The sequence below is a fragment of the Clavelina lepadiformis genome, chromosome 5 (assembly GCF_947623445.1).
Source record: "Clavelina lepadiformis chromosome 5, kaClaLepa1.1, whole genome shotgun sequence".
Lineage (NCBI taxonomy): Eukaryota > Metazoa > Chordata > Ascidiacea > Aplousobranchia > Clavelinidae > Clavelina > Clavelina lepadiformis.
Genome location: NC_135244.1, coordinates 23,664,373 through 23,684,184, shown reverse-complemented (window position 1 = coordinate 23,684,184; position 19,812 = coordinate 23,664,373). Strand labels below are relative to the sequence as shown.

Sequence of the window (19,812 nt, the reverse complement as noted above, 5' to 3'; positions counted from 1 at the left end):
TTCTTCCCGATTTATAATAAACAAAGCAAAGCTAAGCTATATGATATAGTTGTTTTAATGTGGAAAAGATGTAAGAACTGAAACTTCAGTGCAGATTATCACGCCAATATCTGTGTCTCTTCACCGACGACTCTTTGTCAAAAACTGTCTGCTGACATATACTATAGACTCTATAGTATAGAGTCTATAGACTATAAAACACAAAGACTAGGCCTACTTTTCAGTTTGTTAATCCTGAGTTAATCTTGCTGCATTGAATTTGATGCTCTAAATACACTCTATAAAACTTTCAGTCAGGCAAAGTCTCTTTATAGCAACGTATTGCTTATAATTCTTCTTTCAACGTAATGGTTATAATTATAATGTCTGGTAATGTGCAGTTATTCATAACGGTAATTAATAGCAGTTTCATACGCTGGTAACCCCGGTCCCAAACCTATTCCTTTACCTCTTCCTTATCGTTAACGTACGAACTTTCGTTCTGCGTAGCTATACATGGCATGTACGTTGCAGTCGTTGCACCGCGAGTACATTTCATTTTTTCCACACAAAATTATCAACTTTCTCTGTGAGCAGACGGGGTTTTAATTACGCAAATGCCACATGATGACTTCTACAATGGGAAAACCCCAAAGTAAAGACTAGTCCGTTTTTTACTTGCTCCAGTAATCGAGGTGAACCACTGGGAAACTGTTACTTTCGAAACTATCTCGTATATTTGAATTGTCTCATTAAGGTTGTTATAAAAGTGAGGTCTCTGATAGGTTAAATTGTTTTAAAAATGGCCATTTTTAGCTTTATGTCAATCAGTTTTTGGTAACCAGCTATAGAAATTTGTGAAATAGGTACTTAGATATGTTTGTGATTACAGCTTTGGCCTTGCAGCTTCTAGCTTTACTAAGTAACTACAGTACCTGGACATATTACCTTAGAGATATGTCACTAAGTAACAAGTGGTTATGTAGTTGTCGGTACTTTAACTCTAATTTGTGGTCAGCATTGCATTTTTGATAATTGTCAAAGCTCACCTGTTAAGGATCAACAAAATTTACAGAAATATGTTGATGTAAAGAACTAGTGTTAGTCGAAACGTAAGGAAAGATGTAAAAGCGTCAAACGTCAAAATTGTTTTTACTCATAAATTTATGGAAAACTAAATTAGCTTAAGCAATACGTCACTGCAGGTCGTTCGGTCGCTCTTGAGCTTGTAAAATTTCATCTACGGTTAGAACATAACTTTACAAATAAACCCAAAACAGTTTGTCAAACGTGTGCCGAAACTGCCGTTTTACATAAAAAATTGGTGTTGCAAGCAAATTTGGAAGGTTTTTGCGTTTGGTTTTAACATTTATGACGTACGTACTCTTTTTTGTTTTACCAGTGGCTAACCTCAAGATGAAAAAGTTAGCGCACAAATCTAGCAAAATTTGATTTCCATCTTGAACTAGCCAGCAAACAAAAATATTTAGCATTGGCAAAAAGGGAATACGAAAAAGTCCAACTGATTCCTATAAATCCGAAATGTGCGGATACAGCCTGTACGGTGTTAGGCCTTGTGTATTTGTGCAGTTTATTTTAGTGTAATAAACATTTTTCAATCAAATCAATCACTATTTTTTTATGGAAAGCACGGCGGGGACGAAAAATCAAGCCAGTTATTACTAACATGCGCAAACGAATAAAAAAAGTGACAAAGCCGAAACGTTTTGAAACATGCTCAAGAGAAACAAACGTTAATAATTGATGTTAATAACTAGCATGGCCACTAAACTCATAACTAGTTAAATCCATAAAACATCAGTTGAAAAATTGAAAATTAAGCAGACGAGTAGGTGGTGTGTTCAAGCAACTAATAAATGAAAATTGCTTCGATGCTGTACATCACACATTACCATAATACCGGTAATGAATGTAATCAATGAATACTTTGTCAAACGTTTTCAATTTCTTTGACCAAATGAATCTGGGTCTATTATACAAGTGCATATCCAGGTGATATCACAATTTGAGTGGCTGGGGTCTAGTATACGAATGCATCAAGTGGTTGTGCATTTGTACACTAGACCCATGAATCCTTGTAAAAATGAAAGCCAATAGGCCAATCTTATTGTACATGTTTGATAGTAAAAATAAAACTTCACCAAAAAAAACCATCCCAGAGATTAAGATCTCGTTTCTGTGGCCAAGGCAAGGGCACGACATTGTAGCCCTCAGTTGCACAGAAGCATGAAACTGAATGAAACAAACTTAATGAATTTTTCATTTATCGCTTTAGCGAAGTACAACATTATAGAAATAAAATTTTTGCACTTGCTTGAATATCATGTCCGGATTGATTCGAAACATCTGGGATGCTGCAAATCAGGAAGTCATGCTCACTGAGAAAGACGGCTTAAAAGGGGCCGAGAAATCCTGCTTGTTTGTCGGCGGAAAATCTTCGGTAAGAAAGTTACATTATCATCATGTTCTATAGGTCTAAAGTCAGATGGCATTTCTGTTTCAAGTGTCAGTATTTGAAATATTGTTACGTACGGCGACATTATTTGGAAATTTGTTTTCTGAACATTCATAACTTCAAACCACGGGGAATAATGATTTGTGTACGTGAAAAACAGATCAACTGGAATGAAGAGATTAAGCATTTGTCATGTTACAAAACAAATATCTAAAACGAAGAATAGATAAACTGCATGGAGTCAACACGATAAATATTGCTACATGCTAGAAGCGATAATGCTAATTGAAAATTTTTTTATAAAAGTAGTAATATGTTTCTGTTGCTCAGGGAAAAACTACAGTTATGTTGAAGTTTTTGAGCAGAGAAGATAGCGCCAAACCAACAACTGCTTTAGAATACACATTTGCTCGCAGAGCTACTAACTTAGTGAGTATCACAATTATTTTCTGGAATGTGTTGTAATCATCATTGGTTATAGTTTACATCAGTGCTTCTTAGATTCCAATCAAACTCCTTGCTGAGTCATTCTTAGACGACATTAAAAAAATGGGACTGTGTGTATGATGCACGTTCTTAAATTTTAACAGAAGGTTCAATGAATGTATGTTTGAAACTCGGGTCGGGGTTCAGTGTCTTTGACAAGTTTAAAAACCACTGATCTGAATGTGTGCTGAATAGATCACATTTTTTAAGCTCAGCGTAACACTTCATCGAACTTTTCCAACCTAAATTTTAGCTGCTCTAATATATATATATAGTATGTATGCTATACTATATATGTTTCTATTGTATGAAGAATGTTTTTAAATTGCTGGAACATATTCACTTGTACTTTAAACTGTGAAGTTTTGGCCGTGTTTATTTAACATCTGCAGCAACACAAGCTTACTGGTCATATATGGGAGTTGGGAGGTGGCACAAATCTGCGCAAATTGGTCGACATTCCTCTCACACTGGATACCCTGCAAAGGATGACTGTTCTCTTGGTAAATCACTTTTCCTTGTTTGGTGACATTCCTAGTTATTTTACAATAATAGGTTTATTTTGGAATGTATAAAACGATAGCTTTATGGCTATTTAAGTTTAGTGTGTTTTGTTCTCGCCATCCATTAAATTCCAGCAGGCATATTCATAAGGTTAACATTGTGGCTGTAGTACGTTATAACCAGCTGCTGCGTTGTTAAACTTTGTACATTCTACTTATATTATGCCTTTTGTCATTGATATGGCACTGCGCTTTCAACTGTAAACGCAGGGCACATGCAAAATATACGGCAGTGGGTGCAAAACCTTGGCAATTATTTTTATCTTGAAGTATTTAACTTTGTTAGTTGAAGGCTGTGTTTCGGTTAAACTGGAACACATTTCGGTCTCAACTTTGGTTTTGAAAAATTTGGTCTTTTTTTAGAAGCAAGGGCTATGACAATGCATCAAAAATGTCCTAGGGTTATATGGTAATGGATGCCTTCTTGTGAGCCTTTGCAGATGGAAATAACAAGCGCTGTGTTTGAGAGAATCTGAACATAAACGGAATTTTATTTTCAAAATTACTTGCTTTATTAAAAGTAGATTTTATTCACATATGACGATAACGCTTGCAGAGTTAAAGCATATATACATTCATAAAAACGCCGAAATGTTTTTTGCAACCTGGGCATGACAAAGTTTATCGAGATAAAATGATCATTAGCTGTCAGTTAAAATGTACACATGAATAGTTCTGTTGTCACTATCTTTTGATTGACAGAATGCTTTTAAAACTGATGGCGTAGGAATGTCTGGTTATTCCTAGGTGGTACTGTGCATGTATAAAATTAGTCAAGTTACAAACAAATTCAAGGTATAAACGAACACTTGAAATTTAGTTACATCTTCTTCTTAAGTTCCTGTAGATTTATTTTTTGTAAAACAGCAAAAAATCCCGAAGTTTTTTTTTACGGAAAAATGTTTTTCAACCATCCTGAATACCAAAGTGTTCCGACAAGAGCAAAAGCGAACAAACCATAAAACCCAATTTTTAGCCGGGTCAAACCCTGCTTGAATGAGAGAAAAGATGATATTCCGACCAGTTGATGTTTGTATTCTTTTGCCACTTCCTCATCCTTAATACAAGTGAGCATCCAATGAGCAATATCGTGAGTCGTTGCTTTTCTTGATCCGCACAACTTGTTGATCGCCACCTTCACAAAAAATGCAAATGTTACAAATGTTGTTTTTAAAATCTTATCCATCGTCACATGTGAATTATCATGCGATCAATCTAAGGCTGGGGTCAGGAACCTTTTTGGCTAAGGGAGAACGTAGCCATGAAAGCTACGTATTTTTAATTGTATTTCCGTGAGAGCCATATAATATTTTTCAACACTTAATGCAACTGACATGTGCATTTTTAAGCAAAACGAACAACTTTAGACAACGGTAAATGTCTGAATTTACTCTGTAATAACATGCTTCTTACTATTAATAGGACTCACAATTACAGAAAAAGTTTTAATCTTAACAATTGTGCTAATAAATGCCAGCTTAAATCAATCTGCAAGCCAAATGCCGTTATCGAAAGAGTGACATCTGGGTGGCGAGCCATAGATTCCAGATCTCTGATCTAAGGCAGCATATTCCACCGTTCTACTTGTGACCAAAAAATTATGTCACCAGAGATGTGCTGTTTTTTTGACATATACCTTGTAAGTGCCAGTGTAAGGAGCGTCAATTATCTGTGGAGGCATGGACATGATCCAGTCGATGTCTTTGCATGTTTTGAGGTAATTGAGAGCTCGTTCATGGTCGGCAGTAATCTCCTTCAAAATGAACATGGTCTTGCGGCCAGGAAGCAGAAACGCTGGGAAATCAAATTGAAAATTATTTTGAAAAGTGGTTGATAATTAATTAATGATGACAGTTACATAGTATTAGTATCTAATATGTACTGCTACTGTCTATGGTATTAAAACTTTTTCTTACACACGCCGACCAAAACTATTCTTTTAACTCCGTGCTCCCGCATTCCTTGAACTATGTTTTTGACACCTTCCGAGATTAATGTTGTGGGACCTGAATAATGCAAGTTAATTGAAAGCTGAAGCTATTATTAATTAGGCCTCAATGACATGCACGTCATTCACATTTAACAGGGTAAATATTACATAAGTTAAAATAAAACTAAGGCTGGAAAAGTTTGAGTTGGAGCTCTTCGAAACGCCGTTTTTAATTTTCCAAGTTTAAAATTTGATCAGCCACTTTAACTCAAGAAAACAGTAGAATTGGATTTTATTGCAAAGGTTTGCAAATAGCGTTACATTTAAAACTGACACAAACAAATTTCGATTGTATAGGTATAAAAGCAGTATGTCATATATCATGTATGTAACCGGACACTTTTTCAAAGAGACGTAATTTCTTGTAAAGAATTTATTATAAAAAAATTTCCAAACTGGCACTTAAACTACATAACTTTGCTGTGGTAACATTGACACCTAGCATTCAGCATTCATGTTGTAAAGGATTCGTAGCGTATATGTCATTCTCTTGTACTTATGTTCACTCAGTATAAATATGTCAGGTTGTGCTTGACTCACAAATATTGAATCCTTTTCCAAGACATGATATAACGGCATCTTGTCCTTCAATAACATTTGCCACTTGTTCAGCATCGAGAACATTTCCCAAGACTATTTTGATCTTACTTCTCACGTTTTCTGGCACTTTTTCAGGCTTCCTTAGATATGCAGTCACTTGAAGCTCTGTGAATATAAACATGTGTGTTAACTCATGCTGCTTACAAACATCTCACTAAGTTATTGTCCCCACCGTGCCAATGATGAAAACAAAATGATTCGTTGATCGTTATACTGTATTAAGAGTTTCGTCTTAAATAGATGATGTTACTGGCTCTGGTGGACAGAAACCATGAACATTATGTTGGTCATGATGCTAATATACACCATGGTGGATATTTTTTCTCACCTGGGTCTTGGCTTGCTCTGGTTAAAACTGCCAGCCCGGTTCTTCCTGTGCCACCAAAAACAACCAATTTCTTCATATTTCATAATATAAATTTATAATCCCTTCAACCTATAATCTATACATGCATGGTATGCAGTTGCGGTAACTTATCGGTGCGTTAAAGTTGCCATTTTTTATCCAGTTTTCTTAAGTAAAAGCCCATTACATCAGCTCTGTCAAATCAACATTATTTTAATTTATCTGAAAAATTTTTGCAGCACAAGATGATAAAATAGATGACGCAGCATATTCAACAATTAGCAAAATCATCTCAGCATTTTGATCATTTTGGTTCTTCTGCAAATGTACTTGAGCCAAGATAAGAATAAGTAGTAGGCAATATATTACACTTGATGCTGAGAAAACGCAACTAATTTTGCCTTTTTCCAACGATTTATTTTTGGCAGTTTTGCACCAAACTGTGATTGAATGATTTTTCTTGGTTATTTGTATTTAAACTGAAGTCATTGCACTTCTTTGGTTCCTATGTGTTTGTTCACCACCTCCTCAGCAATAATTGTCTGTCAGTTGAAATACCAGCACAGTGCAGCAGCCACCAGCCCTGCTCCTACCAAACTGGCCACCCCTTGTGAGGTGCCGGTCAACCAGCGAGGAAGGCTTAAAAATGAGCCGAGTCCGACCAGCTGGTGTTTGTATTCTTCAGCTGTTTTCTCATCCTTCACGCAGCTCAGCATCCAGTGAGCGATGTCATGCGTCGTGGCCACATTTGACCCTGCTAGCTTGTTGATGGCCACCTGTATATATTGAGCTTGTTGAAACATGACACCTACTGTTGCAGGAAGTTGTTGGCGCGTAATGCAGGCTGCTATATGCCACAAATCGATTGAACAATCTTTCTAGCAACTGAGATTTATGCAATTTTATAGACACAGAGATTGAAGCTTTTTTAAGTAAAAAGACAAACAATGACTAGATATATTTTGCATGTATCTTATTTCAAGGTGTTGGTTTATATGGTTCTTAGCAGTGTTGACAACAACACAGAAGCCGCTATACCTTGTAGCTTTTGGTGTACGGCAAGTCCACAATTTCTGGCGGCATGCACATAATCCACTCGATGTCCTTGCACGTTTTGATGTAATTTAAGGCTCGTTCGTGATCAAGAGTTATCGCTTTTAAGAAGAAAATTGTTTTCTCACCAGGAAGTAGGAATGCTGAATGGAATGACTCAGCATGATTAGGAAGTTCTATCGTCTTGTTTTCACTTTTTGCTGTTGCTTTTTTTACTTACATACGCCAACCAAGATGATCCTTTTAACACTGTGTTGCCTCATCCCTTGCACTATGTTTTTCACACCTTCTGATATTACAGTTGTGTGGCCTGCATACAATGTCACTTGATCACCGCACTAAAATATTTTCTTGTATTTTTTACTTACGTATGTTGAATCCCTGTCCAAGACATGATATAACGGCATCTTGTCCTTCAATAACATTTGCCACTTGTTCAGCGTCAAGAACATTTCCCAAGACTATTTTGATCTTACTTCTCACGTTTTCTGGCACTTTTTCAGGCTTCCTGAGATATGCAGTCACTTGAAGTTCTGTGAATTAATGCTTACTCAATTGTGCAACCTCTTTCAGAACCACAGGACTAAAACTAATGAAATACCGCGCAGTTAATAGTTTTTAATGGATGTATCATAATATGTTGAAAGTTTTGTAAATACTTACGAGTACCACGCTATTTGACCAGCTTGAATAAGTCACTTATTAACATAGTCATGCATTAGTTACGTGTTAAACATTAAACAGTTTTGTCTGTATTTCATTTATCAATGCTCTAGAACCTGGGTCTTGGCTTGCTCTGGTTAAAACTGCCAGCCCGGTTCTTCCTGTGCCACCAAAAACAACCAATTTCTTCATATTTCAACTTTAAACGTTAAAACTTTCCAGTTATTAGCAGAGACACTTGTAACATGTCACGCATTGCTGTTAGCTCTATACACAGCTGACTGGCTTTAATCTCTCTTTTTCCCTCTTTCTGTCTCTCTCTTTATGAACTGACACCCAAGGCAATGTGCACGCTTCAGTGCACACAGGTTTTCTCTTTACAATGACATCGCTGCTTCAAACAAATAACTTTCTTATCAGTCAGTAATTCTGTACCACTGGTTGGTTTGACACGTATTCGGTTGGAAGCGGGATCACTACAAGACAAAGACACTCAATTTAAGTTAACCTTGTGTTGTTTTGCGCCTCCATTTCCTGTGCAAATACTTTTTTTGCATTGTGAGTCATTGACATCAAAATTCATGATTTATTACTCATTTCAAATATTACTTTTACTTTAATTAAATTGATTGAGTGAGTGAATGACATCAAAGGCTACATTGATATAAAATGTTCCCTAACACGTGAAGATATTTGTAGATTATTTATATTTATACGCTGATAAGGAATGTAAACTCATCCATGTATTTACACGTAAAACCAGATTCAAATTTATCGCTATGCATTATCTAAGAATTCTTATTTTTCTAGTTCCTTGATTTATCGGAGCCGAACAAGTTGTGGTTCACGGCGGAGACGTTGCTTAGGGCGATGCGGGAGAGACTCGATGTCGTTTTAAAAACTGGCAACAAACAAAATCCAGGATTCCAGCAACTCATGAACAAAGCAGCTTGGGAGAGAATCGGGGGAAAAGATAGAAACGTAAGTCGCTGAACCCAGCGGCCACAACCGGCCAACCATTTTGCCACGACCCAGTTGGCATGTGTACTTACTGCTTATGCACAGTGGTGTTTGTTTCATGTGCGCCATTTTGATAAGTATCTTGCTATCAGGTGTTAATGAAGTTTTTCGTTTTGGTTTATTGTGCCTGGTTTTTCATGCTATGCCTGTTAGGATTATAAGATGTCTTTTTTTTTCAGGACGCAAATTCGATCAATCCATTTCCGGTTCCATTGTTTATTATCGGAAGTAAATTTGATCTGTACCAGGATATGGATTCTGATAAGAAAAAGGTGAATCATTGCGCATTGCACTGGGATTGACATAATTTAACGCATTGGCGCAATAACAATAGAGAATAACAATGCAATAACAATGTTAACTGATAAAATTATTGTTAAGTTATTCTGTGCAAAATCCGTACAACTTCGTTATATCTTCAGGTAATAACGAAATGTATGCGATTCCTGGCACATTCCAACGGAGCGACGGCGATGTACGTGAGTTCAAAGGTCGATACAACAATGAGAGGTTTCAAACACATCATGAACGTGTCTGTCTTTGATGGGCAGTTAAAGTAAGTGACAATTTATATTAAATGCCGGTTCATGGCATAATGTCAAGTTAGTTTCTTCTCCGTCTGGTACAGGTACAAATTATTTTTACTGCTTAAGCAACATTTGTTCTATTTGCTCACATCTAACACGTTTATGTCTGTTGTTTTAGCAAATCCCCAATCATTGATAGCGCACGGCCTCTTTATATTCCCTGTGGTATGGACAGCATGGATGCTATAGGGAAAGCCCCCCTTGCGAGCTCAGATATAGGTCGGATCACATCAAAGTAATGAAAGTTTGTTGTCTATGGCGGGAAGTTCCTTGTTGGATTGTGACTATGGTTCTTCATTTAACGGGTAATTATTTTAGGAATCCGTCAGAAACGTGGAAAATTGCCTTTTGTGGACACTTTCCACAAGATGGCGACGTGAAGCAAGCCGACATTCCAGATCCAGCAAAAGACGCACAATTTCGAGAACCAAAGATCGATGAATTGCGAGCACAAAAAGACAAAGAACTTGAAGCTTACAAGAGACAAGAAAGCCACAAGTGGACTGATAGAATTGCCTGAAAGCTTTTATGAAGGATTTGCAGTGGAAAGACAGAACACGTGCAAAGTCAAAATGTCACACCAGAAAAAACCTAGTAAACTAAATTGATATATTTACTGTTTTGACATTTTACGTCGTTTCGTCTGCAGCTTTGAGCCCTGTGCATATGTCTGTAATTCATATTATAAAGTTATCTTGGTATAAGTATCAATTGTTATCTTGTTTCTTCAGTTTTACCCACTGTGAATTTTATATGATATCTTTATTTTTATCGCTTTCATGTGTTTGTGACACACCTGCTGTGATTTCATTTTTGACGAACTTTTACATTTTTTTAAAGCATTTCTATATTTACTGTTTCTTGCAGCAGAATTGAATTTATCACTGCTCAATAGCAAATATAATATAAACTTGGTCAAACTAGGAACTTGCGTCTCTACCACTGTGTATTGACAATGACGATTTTGAAAACTCATTTATAGTCTTTGATCACTTGTGAATGATTTTGCAAACGACACAGCGCATTAAAGCTCAGTTGCTTCTGATATTTGCAATAGAAAGATAATATTTTAGTAGTTTTGGTAAATATAATTACTTATTTTGTTTAGGTGAAACTAATTTTGTTCAGCATTGTAACATAAAAAATTCAACAGCACAGTTTGTGAATTAAATGTGTTGTGAGAATCCAAGCCAAGGACCCCGGGAAGCTCGATGATGTCACCAGGTACTGTAACTTGCTAAGTTTATTTTCATTTTATTCTGCTTAAAAAAACAATCGTTGCAGATGTGGTTTAAACACAGATGGTGGCTGATAACCACTGGGCAGTCAATTACAACCTATGTAGCTACATACATGTGGTTTACACGCTGGCCACGCAGAAATAACTTAACATGTCATTGGTATTGCTTTTAACCATGATTTGGTGACCAGTAGTGTCCGCCTTTAGTTTGACTTCAAATGCAGATACTGCTATTATGCACACGTGCTATTGCTCATGAGATCATGCAGTAGCGGGTTGACATGCTTGATATGCCGACTAGTTTGTGTTTGTACTCGTCCATTTTTGATTGATCCATGACTGAAGTAACCAGCCAATCAGCAAGGTCGTGTTTGGTGACATTCCATGGCCCTGGAAGTTTGTCGATTTCAACCTAAAATTTTGTGAAAATAGTCAAAATACCAAACAGTAATGGCAGCCATATGACCATATTTTCCCTTTTACTAATTATCTGCATAAAATATGTGATTTTTATGTTGTAATCATGTATTAACTAGACCAATGAAAAATAGTCCAACTTCGCAATTGTCTTAAATTTGTTACTTTGCATGTCCCTGTGTATTCCTGGTTGGAGATGTTAGGAGCCATTGTAGCTACCCACGTAATATCTTCCACTGTCTTTATATATTCAATCATATTCTCTGCGTCTGGTATAACAGGCATGAATATCCTCGGCGGTCGAAACTCATTCGGTAAAAAAAAAGCTAAATAAAAATTTGAATCATGAAACATTAGTTGTCATGAGCAAGCAATCAGCTCCAATCGTAAGTGACACAAAGTGTTATAGCCAAGGTTTTAAACTTACATATCCCCATCAGTTGAAGATATTTGACATTCTGATTTCTCATCCCTTCAACGATGTTTCGTATTCCTTGTGAGTAAACCCGAGTTGTTCCTGGAATGGAGATTTTATGCAAGTGTAGAATTAGGCTATAGTCAAATAAAGTCTGCAGTAAATAAACGAAAACGTGGAAGTTATTGCTATTATGATGTCACACGTGTTATTGTTGTTGATAAATGAGGGAAGTTTATGATAGAAACCCATGTCCAGTGTATAATGGTGCATCTTCTCACAAAGTCACAATTATTGAAACTGTACATTTCTCTGCATTACATTTAAGGGTGGCTGATAAACGATTGGGCTTATTTCTGAGCATCTGTTCCATGGATACTCAAAGACACAGCTGCTAGACTGTACCTAGGTCTTTCCGTTTTCCAATACAGGAAATGACGACGTCTTGGTCTGTCAAGGCATTACTCACGTCGTCCTTGCTCATAATATCTCCTACCACGACTTTGATTTTTTCTCTTACATTTTGAGGAATTTTCGACGGTGTTCGAACGAAAGCTGTCACTTGGACATCTAGTAAGTAATGAAGCCTTGTGAGGAATATGCTGACATTTCTTTGGTTTTGTTAAATTAAGAATTTTATTCACTTTCTGCATTGGCTGCTTTCTCTAAAACGACCAATCCAAGCATTCCAGTTCCACCAAGAACTAACAGTTTTATCGCCATATTCCCAGTCAAGTTGTATGTATTTACACTACTTACAACCTCGTAAAGTTATTACTATGCTATTAACAGGCTGTTAAAGTTATGTAACAACACTCAGTATTTCACAGATGTAGGTAAATATGCAAATGAAAATTATTGTAGGTAAAATGGAGCTTTAGGTGCCTGAGAATGGTCTAGAACACAAGGAGGTTAAAAAACTTTTTCCTGGCAATGATTGCTCATAATAAAGCAAAATTTTGTGGTATTACAAGGTTTCTACAAATGATTTGGTTCGGAAGATAAATTTGCTGGTCACTGTAAGACACATCTACTAGTGGACATGCTCGATATTCCGAGGAACTTGTGCTTGTGCTCCTCCATCACTGCTTCGTCTGTGATTGAAGTTACCATCCATTCGGCCATGTCATATTTTGTAACGTTACTTGGTCCTGGAAGTTTGTTCTCTTCGACCTGAATGAAATTGAATTTTATCGAAACTTGATTTGAACTTCTCATAAAAGTCATCTTTTGACGCAAAGACTCCGTTGTGATACGAACCTTGCAGCTTCCTGTGAACTCTTGATGCGAAACATTCGGTGCCATCACCCCGACCCAAATGATGTCATCAACTGTTTTCAAATAGTTCATCATATCTTCAGCATCATAAGCAATAGGAACCAAAAACTTTGGGAATTTAAATGCACTCGGCATGAGTGCAGCTGCAGGAATAAATTCAGAGATGGAAGTTTTATCCTAAAAGTTTATAAAAAGGTGAAATGCAATGTTACCAATGCCAGCAAATTGCAGGTACTTCACATTGTGCTTTCTCATTCCTTCGACTGTATTCTTGATCCCTTGTGAAAAGATTGTGGTACGTCCTGTGCACAATAAGGGCAGGATGTGTTGTTAAAGCTGGTCAAGCGTCGTAGATTTTTGTTAACGTTATTGATTGATTTAAAACTAGTCTACGAGATAACGAACTGAAGTCTCGTCACTGCCCCATGCATGAGATAACTACGTCCTGCTCTCTCATTGCGTCTGCCACGTTTTCGGGGTTCAAAATGTCGCCTGTCACCACTTTTATCTTTTCTCTGATTTCTTCTGGTATTTTTGACGGTGTTCGTACAAACGCTGTCACTTCAATATCTACAAAATTTTTGAAATTGAATTTCCAAAACTGTGAAATATTAACAAGCTTGTTCTTATGTGGTGTTTACTCACCTTGTTTCATTAACGCTCTCTCCAGCACGGCAAGTCCAATCATTCCATTCCCACCAAGTACAAGCAACCTAGTTTTCATTTTCACTTACTTACAATATCGCTGCAAAACATTAAGTTTAATTGCACATAAAGCACGATTCCATATAAGGAATTGCACAATATCAATAAACAAAAGCAGTTTTTTACAGACGGACGCAAGGCTTCAGCTAACTTCATACCCTGTATTTTTCATGATTGTGTGTTAGTGTGTGGGAAGCAACAGCAAAATGCTGATCATTAGAGCGTAACAAAAACATACCCTCAAGCAAGCATTGAAGGGGAAGCACCTACAAAGCCAGAGGCCAGTAACATGACATGTTTGAACGATGAAGTCGATAAACAGGAATGTTAGGCCACACAGCATTATGAGGTTTTTGTCACTGGTTATTCTGTTATTTCTATGGGACTGAACTTTCTGTGTAGAAACATGACACGAGAATAAAACACAGGTTAAACCCACATATTGGTGGAGTAACGTTTCATACATACGATGGGTTAGTTTTTATGAACATTCATCTTGTGATGTCATAATGCAGAAAGTTGAATGAGTGCTATTAAGTCATAGCAAAATGCACTCAGCAAGTCGAATGCTCGATATTCCCACAAATTGATGTTTGTATTCTTCCATTTTTGATTGGTCCGTAACTGAGATCACCAACCAATCAGCAAGGTCGTGTTTTGTCACTTTATTTGGCCCGGGCATCCGATCAACTTCAACCTGGATGAAATAAATTTGATTTCTTTTTCTGGAAAGTTTAGAATAATCCATTAACACTTCGACGAAGGTAGTTTTTCCACCTTGTAGTCTCCTGTGAAGTCATCATCGGTTATGGATGGTGGCATCGTGGCAACCCAGGTGATGTCATCTATTTTCTTGACGTACTGCAGCATTTTTTCCACGTCATTGATCACGGGCATGACAAGCTTCAAAGGTGAAAAGGAACGACGATGACCCAAATAATACGCTGAACAAAAAACAGTACACGACTGCTTTTTAAGGTAATTCTGCAACATTTGTCAGGCTTTGAGTAGAAATAGCTCTTTTTGGTAGAATTGGAACTTATTTTTACAGCTTCTGGGATATTATCATTATCAGCTCTGTAGTCCAGCCACCATCATTGTACCTCCCCCACAGAAGTTCAAGTACTTGATATTATTTGCTCTCATGGCTTCGATTATGTTCACTGTGCCTTCAGAGAAAACCGTTGTACTTCCTGGAAGAAAGTTGTGATTAGTATTTTCATCACCCGTAATATCTCATATATTTGTGCCACCTACCAATGCCTGAATTGCCGAGACAAGATACAACGGCATCATGGTCCTTCATCGCCTTCATGAGGCACTCAGCATCCGTGATATCTCCCGTGATAGCTTGTACTTTACCTTTTATATCTTCAGTCAACTTCAATTCATCGCGGATAAATGCCGTCACTTTGATGTCTATGGAATCGCAGAGGAATTGGTTCGTTACAAAGCTTCATTTGCATATATTTAATTTATTTGATTGCTCATCCTCATACAATTGTGACCTAAAGTTACCTTCATGACGTAATGCCCTCAGAAGAACTGCTAATCCAGTGGCTCCAGTGGCTCCAATCACAAACAACCTAATCTGCATCGTAACTTTCTAGATAACAGAGAAGCTTTCCATGTATAAGGTGTAACTGCGACTAGAATTACTGTGAAAATATCCCAACTATTTATAACTTGTCATATAACACAGGGACAATTACAGTATATACTTTACAACGAGAAAACATGTACTAGGTATTTCATAAATTTGCAAACACTGATTAGAACTATACAATGCAATCTGCCAATACTGATAACAGCATTGACAACATTTTGTCATTCACACAAGCCATCACTGCATATCTATACATTCTATCAAACAAGGTAAAAATGGTATTTGCACGTAAATCATGACAATGTATAAATTATTACAAGATAGACCATTCAGTGCTTTTGTAATAAGTGACATATAATAAGAATAATCAATTAATACATGAATTGTATGAGCAAGGCATCGTTGTGGCAGTGCACGAACCAGCAAACAGATGAATGCAATAGTATAAATAAGCAGCTGGAAATATATTACGAGTATAACTGCCCAAGTTTAATGTAAATGATGAAGTGCTTTTCCAAGGTACATATGATGTCTACAGATCCATGCTCGAAATTCCAAACAGTTTGTGCTTGTTCTTCTCTCGCTGTGCTTGGTCAGATAGGGATGACACCATCCAATCGGCAATGTCCCCAGCAGTAACTTTACCGGGACCGGGCAGAGAGTTGACAGCAGCCTTCGAGAAAAATTTACAAAATGTTTGAGATTTTATGTTTGTTAACCTTGACAATGGATGTTGCAGCTCTCAGAAATGTTCACAATCACATTGTTGTGTTCACAATGCAAATGTTCACAATCACATTGTTGTGTTCACAATCACATGGTTCACAATCAATAAAAGTACGTGAAAGTGATTTCTTTTTTCACTTCATGGTTTCGTAAATAGTCCACAAGTGGGCGTCAAACCTTGTAATGTTCGGTGCATTCACCGTCCAAGATGTCCGGTGGCATACAGCCAACCCAAGCAATGTCGTTGCTATTAGTGATGAATGAGATCATCCTCTCAACATCCTCTGTCACCGGAGGCAGCTCAGGGGGCTTGGGGAAGCCGGGCATATAAATGACTGTAAGAAGAAGCTTATCATCAGGTTAAGCAGAAAAAACCTTCCTGTTTAGATAATGTGTCAATGTAAACATCCACAAAAGCCTTGTGGTTATACTTTATTGAAAATCAGTATTTTGAGGTTTAAAAACTTATGAATTTTAAAACTGTCCTGTTTTCCTTACTTCCACCAATAAAATAGAGATCTCTAACATCATGTTTCCGCATACCAGCTACGATGTTCTGCATTCCGATCGAATAGAGAGTTGTTGCACCTACAACCTTGAACTTAGAAACTTGTGTGATATTCCTGATTAACCAAAGATAAATTTTATTTGCAAACTGCCCCAGTTACTGTCCACGCTAACAACAAATCTCACCAAAGGTCCTGGATCCCAAGCATGATATCACTGCATCTTGACCATTTATTGCATCACAAATGTCATCGGCATTCAAAATATCTCCGGTAATAACTTTTATTTTGTTTGTCGTGTGTTCTGGTAAGGTTGATGAAGTTCGTACAAATGCAGTCACATCAAAATCTGCAACAACATACCAAACAATTTCCTTGTTAAACAGAGTAAATATTAACTGTTCATGCATATCAGAAATGGCTGAATTGAGATGTTGTGTAAATGAATTTGCCAATATTTTGTAAATTTGGATGAAATCTTTATGCCATAGGTATGTGTTTATTTAGAAGTTTACTCATTACCTCCGCATTGAAGAGCTCTTTTGGTTGTAGCAAGCCCACAGCGACCAGTAGCTCCAATAATAAGCAGTTTCATTTTATTTGGACCTACGCTCACTACATTTGCCTACAACAGAAATGTTTCTTATTAATTTTTTTCTATTATGAGAATTTAGAAGCAAGATATGCAAAGTAGTTGTCTGAAATGTTTGCTAATGCTGTCTGTTATTTAGCTTCCTGTCTGTGCAATACATACCCTGAGCTTTGCCTTTATTTACACTTCACAAGTTCAGTAATTTAGCATCAGTTAAGTCGGTAGAAAATACTGGGCTGGGTAAACTTGCAAATGACAAAAATACTTCACAAGTAACTCCCTGAGCCTGTCCAGCAAGTCATAGCTTGCATAGTAGTCTGCTGCTTCCTGAGTGTGTTGTGCTTGTTGCTTATGGCTGTGTTTATGTTATCTGTCTTTTTTGTTTTTCAGGCTCATGATTTCAGCTGTCAATGATTAATCTCACTTCAGTTCCTAGAGAAAAATGCAGAAAAAAGATTTCTTGGTGAAACGGGAACATGTTGTTTGCATTTCACTGGTTTCAAGGAGCATTGTATTTATTCTACAGGTACTGTATTGCATGTTGTACTGTATGTTTCTTGAAATAATATCATACAAATTGCAATATTGACAGCCGTTTAACACAATAGTTGTTGTGCAAAAATCTCCATCTAAAATCCAAGAAGTACATTGGAATGTATGCTATTTGTTTATTGTTACAGAAGTATGCTAAAAAACTGAGTACGTGATTTATTGTGCTGTAATAGTTTGCATCGTAGTTTTCACTCCGCACAGTTAATGGCAAAAAATAAACAAACTTAACACTTCATCATTTCAGATGATTTCAAACGTGCTTCCTGACCACAATGCTGATGCATTTAAACCAGAGATAAGCGCTCCTTCCAACTCCTTTGATGCTTTGCTTCGACTGGTGTTTGATGGATTTCTGAAATGGGACGCTAAATACATGATACATGTTGCTGAGCACGGGTAAAGTGGCTTCTGCTTAAACTACCATTTGTCTGTTTTAAGCCATAGCGATAAATTTTTACTCACCGTCGATCTACGATAGTTTTTTCCCACAGCACATACTCATGTGTTCTTTGTTGTATTATTTGGTCAGGTATGTCAGAGAAAATAGTTTTGCCTTCTTCCCTATGTTTCCACTTTCCGTCCATTGCTTTGCTTTGATATTGGGAACTATATTTCCATGCCTCACTATGCATACCTGCTGCCTCATGGCTGGATCGATTTTAAATCTTTTCTTTTTTACAGGTATGTCACTGACAACTTGAAATAACATGACGCTACTACTACTACTTAGCTTCTTAAATTTCAGCTGCTGTTATTGCTTTGCACAATCTCACCATTCTAGTGTTTGAGGATGCAAATTTCGCTTTCTTGGTCTCTGTTGTGTTTTCATTCAACCCTGCATCGATCTTCTTCAGCAGCTGCTACACTGAATCTATGTTTTCTTTCTTCGGTTTGTAATTATCAACAATTATCTACAGTATAAAGTTGCAGTCATTGTCATTTTTAGTCAATATTTGATGTTGTCGCATGAAAACTTAGACATTTTAAGCATTTAACTGCATATAGCTTAGTAGTGTTTCTAAAAACTGTGTAAATTTCTTTATTGTAAAATTCAACTTGTTTTTTCAGTGTTTAAAGGTTTAAGAGCTCTGCGTTCTGCTAATCAGGACCGAACATTTCAATCTTTCAAGTCCGTTTTTTGGTTTTTGCTCGCTGCAGCCACCAGGTCTAACGGCACTGTCAATGCTGGTTTCATTTTCTATTATCACTTCTCCTGTATTCTACAGCAAAACAATTTGAAGGCGTTTCTTGTGTGGACGCTCCAGTGTGTGCACCTTTGTGTAACTTTGTTTATTCCATTTGCCGCATTTAATTTTTACGGCTATGTTAAGTTCTGCAATGGCGGTCATGTAGGTTGGAACAGCAGCCCTGATTGCAGCTTGCTGCCTCACTGGTGTTGCAATACCTGGCCGCTAGTATACGACCACATACAAAAAGAGAACTGGGGTCTTGGGCTGTTTGCGTATTACAAAGTGCGCAAGCTGCCCAATTTTGTACTTGCAAGCCCTGCTCTTGTTATCTGTGCTTACGCAGCTTGTAAATATTTTTATTTCAGAAAACATGAGCTGTTGTGTCTTGGCTTGCCTGTTGCAAACTTAAGCAAAAAGCTCAATCATAGTTTGAAGTATCTCAATCATAACTTGTTCTGCTCTATGGTGCATTTGTCATTCTTGTGCATTTTTGCTGCCTTGTTTATGCACATTGAGGTGCTTACAAGATTAGTTTTTTCTAGCACCCCCCTCCCAAGTTGGGTGATTGCTTCTTATTTTCACAGAGACTTAGCTAAGACTGATCTCACCAAAGCGACTTTGATCCTTGTCTGGTTTAAGCTGACGCGGGTTTCTAAATTCTTATTTTTATACTGCGCAAGTTACATTTGTTTGGGAATCATTCTGCATGTCAATTTTCTGCCATGGACTTGACAATACAATTTTACTTTAACACAACTGCTTATCTTTTTTGCTAGTTCAAGACCGATCTGTCCTAAATCTACCATTTTCTCTGCCAACACC

The 19,812-nt window shown here is 37.1% G+C and overlaps 4 protein-coding genes across 4 annotated transcripts; 2 read left to right on the top strand and 2 right to left on the bottom strand.

The window, feature by feature from the left end:
* Positions 1-2,279: 2,279 nt before the first annotated feature.
* LOC143460779 (cytoplasmic dynein 2 light intermediate chain 1-like) lies at positions 2,280-10,871 on the top strand. The gene is made up of 8 exons (XM_076958403.1): positions 2,280-2,440; positions 2,786-2,884; positions 3,334-3,444; positions 8,967-9,137; positions 9,356-9,448; positions 9,599-9,732; positions 9,882-9,998; positions 10,082-10,871. The coding sequence occupies exons 1-8, from the start codon at positions 2,324-2,326 to the stop codon at positions 10,281-10,283; spliced, it is 1,044 nt and encodes a 347-aa protein (XP_076814518.1). The 5' UTR covers positions 2,280-2,323; the 3' UTR covers positions 10,284-10,871.
* LOC143458732 (uncharacterized) lies at positions 4,011-8,475 on the bottom strand. The gene is made up of 10 exons (XM_076955583.1): positions 8,273-8,475; positions 7,862-8,026; positions 7,714-7,803; positions 7,479-7,636; positions 6,989-7,216; positions 6,423-6,498; positions 6,035-6,199; positions 5,421-5,510; positions 5,141-5,298; positions 4,011-4,639 (listed from the first exon to the last, which is right to left on the bottom strand). Exons 1-10 carry the CDS (start codon positions 8,346-8,348, stop codon positions 4,394-4,396), a joined length of 1,452 nt encoding a protein of 483 aa, XP_076811698.1. The 5' UTR covers positions 8,349-8,475; the 3' UTR covers positions 4,011-4,393.
* On the top strand, positions 10,870-19,746 carry LOC143460777 (GPI alpha-1,6-mannosyltransferase 2-like). The gene is made up of 6 exons (XM_076958402.1): positions 10,870-10,987; positions 17,639-17,774; positions 18,045-18,196; positions 18,330-18,481; positions 18,546-18,689; positions 18,869-19,746. The coding sequence occupies exons 2-6, from the start codon at positions 17,691-17,693 to the stop codon at positions 19,720-19,722; spliced, it is 1,386 nt and encodes a 461-aa protein (XP_076814517.1). The 5' UTR covers positions 10,870-10,987; positions 17,639-17,690; the 3' UTR covers positions 19,723-19,746.
* LOC143459624 (uncharacterized) lies at positions 12,560-17,642 on the bottom strand. Its single transcript, XM_076956839.1, has 13 exons — positions 17,179-17,642; positions 16,844-17,005; positions 16,649-16,738; positions 16,328-16,485; positions 15,960-16,097; positions 15,337-15,424; positions 15,076-15,237; positions 14,922-15,011; positions 14,596-14,762; positions 13,759-14,515; positions 13,326-13,683; positions 13,096-13,256; positions 12,560-13,008 (listed from the first exon to the last, which is right to left on the bottom strand). The coding sequence occupies exons 1-10, from the start codon at positions 17,249-17,251 to the stop codon at positions 14,357-14,359; spliced, it is 1,287 nt and encodes a 428-aa protein (XP_076812954.1). The 5' UTR covers positions 17,252-17,642; the 3' UTR covers positions 12,560-13,008; positions 13,096-13,256; positions 13,326-13,683; positions 13,759-14,356.
* Positions 19,747-19,812: the final 66 nt, after the last annotated feature.

Bases quoted from the DNA above. Each gene is read 5' to 3' on its own strand.
- LOC143460779 (XM_076958403.1), top strand. From the start codon at position 2,324: ATGTCCGGATTGATTCGAAACATCTGGGATGCTGCAAATCAGGAAGTC. The intron at 2,441-2,785 runs GTAAGAAAGTTA...TCTGTTGCTCAG, and splicing joins TTGTCGGCGGAAAATCTTCG to GGAAAAACTACAGTTATGTT. The intron at 9,138-9,355 runs GTAAGTCGCTGA...TTTTTTTTTCAG, and splicing joins TCGGGGGAAAAGATAGAAAC to GACGCAAATTCGATCAATCC.
- LOC143458732 (XM_076955583.1), bottom strand. From the start codon at position 8,348: ATGAAGAAATTGGTTGTTTTTGGTGGCACAGGAAGAACCGGGCTGGCA. The intron at 7,637-7,713 runs GTAAGTAAAAAA...CATTCCATTCAG, and splicing joins GATCATCTTGGTTGGCGTAT to CATTCCTACTTCCTGGTGAG. The intron at 5,299-5,420 runs GTAAGAAAAAGT...TTGATTTCCCAG, and splicing joins AATAGTTTTGGTCGGCGTGT to CGTTTCTGCTTCCTGGCCGC.
- LOC143460777 (XM_076958402.1), top strand. From the start codon at position 17,691: ATGCAGAAAAAAGATTTCTTGGTGAAACGGGAACATGTTGTTTGCATT. The intron at 18,197-18,329 runs GTAAAGTGGCTT...TTATTTGGTCAG, and splicing joins ATACATGTTGCTGAGCACGG to GTATGTCAGAGAAAATAGTT. The intron at 18,690-18,868 runs GTTTGTAATTAT...TTGTTTTTTCAG, and splicing joins ATCTATGTTTTCTTTCTTCG to TGTTTAAAGGTTTAAGAGCT.
- LOC143459624 (XM_076956839.1), bottom strand. From the start codon at position 17,251: ATGAAACTGCTTATTATTGGAGCTACTGGTCGCTGTGGGCTTGCTACA. The intron at 16,486-16,648 runs GTAAGGAAAACA...TTCTTCTTACAG, and splicing joins TCTCTATTTTATTGGTGGAA to TCATTTATATGCCCGGCTTC. The intron at 14,763-14,921 runs GTACAATGATGG...TTTTTTGTTCAG, and splicing joins CTTGAACTTCTGTGGGGGAG to CGTATTATTTGGGTCATCGT.